This window comes from Colobus angolensis, unplaced genomic scaffold (assembly GCF_000951035.1).
Source record: "Colobus angolensis palliatus isolate OR3802 unplaced genomic scaffold, Cang.pa_1.0 Scaffold150, whole genome shotgun sequence".
Lineage (NCBI taxonomy): Eukaryota > Metazoa > Chordata > Mammalia > Primates > Cercopithecidae > Colobus > Colobus angolensis.
Genome location: NW_012114600.1, coordinates 2,367,611 through 2,370,949, shown reverse-complemented (window position 1 = coordinate 2,370,949; position 3,339 = coordinate 2,367,611). Strand labels below are relative to the sequence as shown.

Genomic DNA, 3,339 nt, shown 5'->3' with positions numbered 1-3,339 from the left:
TGGCATTCCGGTGTTGGTTGTCACTTCAGCAACTGATGGGTTTCAAGGGGAAGTAAACGGAGTCGCTAGTGGCTGGAAGGGCTGTTATCAGGGTCGGGGGAACGCCCTGGCGTCTGGGGCGCCTCCGCGTACTACCTGTTGGGCGAACCCTGGCATTCCGGTGTTGGTTGTCACTTCAGCAACTGATGGGTTTCAAGGGGAAGTAAACGGAGTCGCTAGTGGCTGGAAGGGCTGTTATCAGGGTCAGTGGAAGGGTATCACCGAGACTGTTGTAGCTGTGCCGCAGTTGAAAAGTTACCTCTCAAAGAGTGGGTTGTTTGCATATTAAATGAGGCCCTTATGTTGTAAGGGGGAAGGAGATGTGTTTTTCTCAGAGATCTTTTAAGAAATTTCTGTTTCCAGTGACTCATTTCCGGTCACCTTTTAATAAGATGTGTTTTAAGGATTGTGGTGAGAGGTGCCTACAGCTTCTTCACTCCAGAAGGGAGGAGCTAATACTTTTAGATCTAGAGAAAGAGCTCGTAGTCGGCGTTGGTTAAATGCCAAATGACAGATGTTTGGGTCCAAAACCTAGAGGGAAAAAGCCACCACCAGGTCCTCCTAGACACTGGTAGTTGGGTATGTCTCTGCAGGGAGATGGGGATGAAAACGCTGCGTTACTTAGGATTACAGCTGCTCTTTTTTTTTTTTTACTCTGAAAATTTAAGTATTTTAAGATGTATTAACAGTTTGCTAAGGGGGAACTGGACAGATGAAAAGCGTGGGTGGGTGGGTAGGGGTGTGTGTGTGTGTGTGTGTAATTAAAGCTTGCTTTTTAACCACAAGACAACTTTGGGAAGGCTGCTCTTTTAGGAAACTCTGTGTAACATTGGAGTGTTAAAATTGTGAACTCTCTGCCAATTAACACTTACCATTGCTACTCTCCTGTCCAAATTTAGAGGATTTTATTTAGAGTGAGATTTTTTAAGGATGTCTGTGAAGTTTGGAGTCACATTATATTTTTCCTCTTTATCCTAAGAATAATTTGGTCTGTGGCCTCAATTTAGTTAAAATCTGGCCAGAGTTGTCAGGCTAGTGAGATAAATATTCTTCATAAGTTCACCTTATGGTGAATTTAAATGCCCAGCTTCATCAAAGATGAGCATAGGTAACTAAATTAATAAAGTTTGGGTTTTTTTCCTAAGATGGTGGACAATTTTATGACCTGCTACTAAATGGGAGGAAAGTTATTTGGAAGACTGATGTATACTACCAATGTTCGTTCACTCGTTGATTTAGTCAGCAGACCTTTACTGAGCATTTCATATTTATTGAACACTTGTGGTGGTCTTGGGAATACATAGAAGAAAGATCTGGTCCTTGCCTCGTGGGAATTCACAGCCTACTGCAGGAAGAAAAACAAGTAAAATCTGAGGAAGGGCTTCTAATTTGAAAGGAAAAATGTGAGAGAAAACTTTCTAAAGACAGCCTGTATTGTCATTCAGTTCGAAGAATTTTTTAATATCCATCTTGATTTCATTTTTGACCCAATGATCACTCAGGAGCAGGTTATTTAATTTCCACGTATTTGCATGGTTTTGAAGATTCCCTTTGGAGTTGATTTTCAGTTTTATTCCACTGTGGTCTGAGAGAGTGCTTGATATAATTTCAATTTTCTTACATTTATTGAGGCTATCTTGGAGAAAGTTCTATGCACTGATAAATAGAATGTATATTCTGCAGCTGTTGGATAGAATGTTCTGTAAATATCTGTTAAGTCCATTTGTTCCAGGATATAGTTTAAATCCACTGTTTCTTTGCTGACTTTCTGTCTTGATGACCTGTCCAGTGCTGTCAGTGGAGTATGAAGTCCCCCCACTACTATTGTGTTGCTATCTATCTCATTTCTTAGGTGTATTAGTAGTTGTTTTATAAAATTAGGAGCTCCAGTGTTAGGTGTCTATCAAAACCTCTGGGATACAACAAAGGCGTGCTAAGAGGAAAGTTCATAGCCCTAAACACCTACATCAGAAAGTATGAGAGAGCACAAACAGACAATCTAAGGTCACACCTCAAGGAACTAGAGAAAAAAGAACAAACAAAACCCAAACCCAGCAGAAGAAAGGAAATAACCAAGATCATAGCAGAACTAAATGAAATTAAAACAAACAAAATACAAAAGATAAATGAAACAAAAAGCTGATTCTTTGGAAAGATAAATAAAATTGATAGACCATTAGCAAGATTAACCAAGAAAAGAAGAGAGAAAATCCAGACAAGCTCAATTAGAAATGTAATGGAAGATATTACAACTGACACTGCAGGAATTAAAAAAGATCATTCAAGGCTACTATGAACATCCTTATGCACACAAACTAGAAAACCTAGAGGAGATGGATAAATTCCTGGAAAGATACAACCCTCCTAGTATAAATCAGGAAGAATTAGATATCCTGAACAGACCAATAATAAGCAGTGAGATTAAAATCGCAATTTAAAATTTACTGACAAAAACAGTCCAGGACCAGACGGATTCACAGCAGAATTCGACCAGACATCCAAAGAATTGGCACCAATCCTGTTGACACTATTCCACAAGATAGATAAAGAGGGAATCCACCCTAAATCATTCTGTGAAGCCAGGATTACCCTAATACCAAAACCACGGAAGGACATAACCAAAAAAGAAAACTACAGACCAATATCTCTGATTAACATAAATGCAAAAATCCTTAACAAAATGCTATCTAACAAAGTCCAACAAGATAGCAAAAAAAAAAAAAAAAAATTCCACCATGATCAAGTGGGTTTCATACCAGGGATGCAGGAATGGTTTAACATATGTAAGTCAGTAAATGTGATACACCACATAAACAGAATTAAAAGCAAAAACTGCATGATCACCTTGGTAGACACAGAAAAGCATTCAAAAAAATCCAACATTCCTTTATGATTAAAATTCTCAGCAAAATTGGCATACAGGGAACATACTTCAACGTAACAAAAGCCATCCATCTCTGACAAACCCACAGCCAACATAATACTGAATGGGGAAAAGTTGAAAGCATTCCTTCTGAGAACTGGAACAACTTAAGGATGCCCATTCTCCCCATTTCTCTTCAACGTAGTACTGGGAGTCCTAGCCAGAGCAATCAGACAACAGAAAGAAATAAATGGCATCCAGCACAGCAAAGAGGAAGTCAAACTGTCGCTGTTTGCTGATGATATGATTGTTTCCCTAAAAATCCCTAAAGACTCCTCCAGAAAGCTCTCAGAACTGATAATAAAAAAAAATTCAGCAAAGATTCCAGATACAAAATTAATGTACACAAATCAGTAGCTCTTCTATATATCAACAGC

General features: G+C 38.7%; 1 protein-coding gene across 1 annotated transcript in view; it reads right to left on the bottom strand.

The window, feature by feature from the left end:
* DBX2 (developing brain homeobox 2) overlaps positions 1 to 156 on the bottom strand; it is a 41,128-nt gene extending 40,972 nt beyond the window's left edge. The window contains exon 1 of the mRNA XM_011936111.1: positions 149 to 156. Coding sequence (XP_011791501.1) covers positions 149 to 156 — 8 coding nt within the window. The remainder of the gene's footprint in view (positions 1 to 148) is intronic.
* Positions 157 to 3,339: the final 3,183 nt, after the last annotated feature.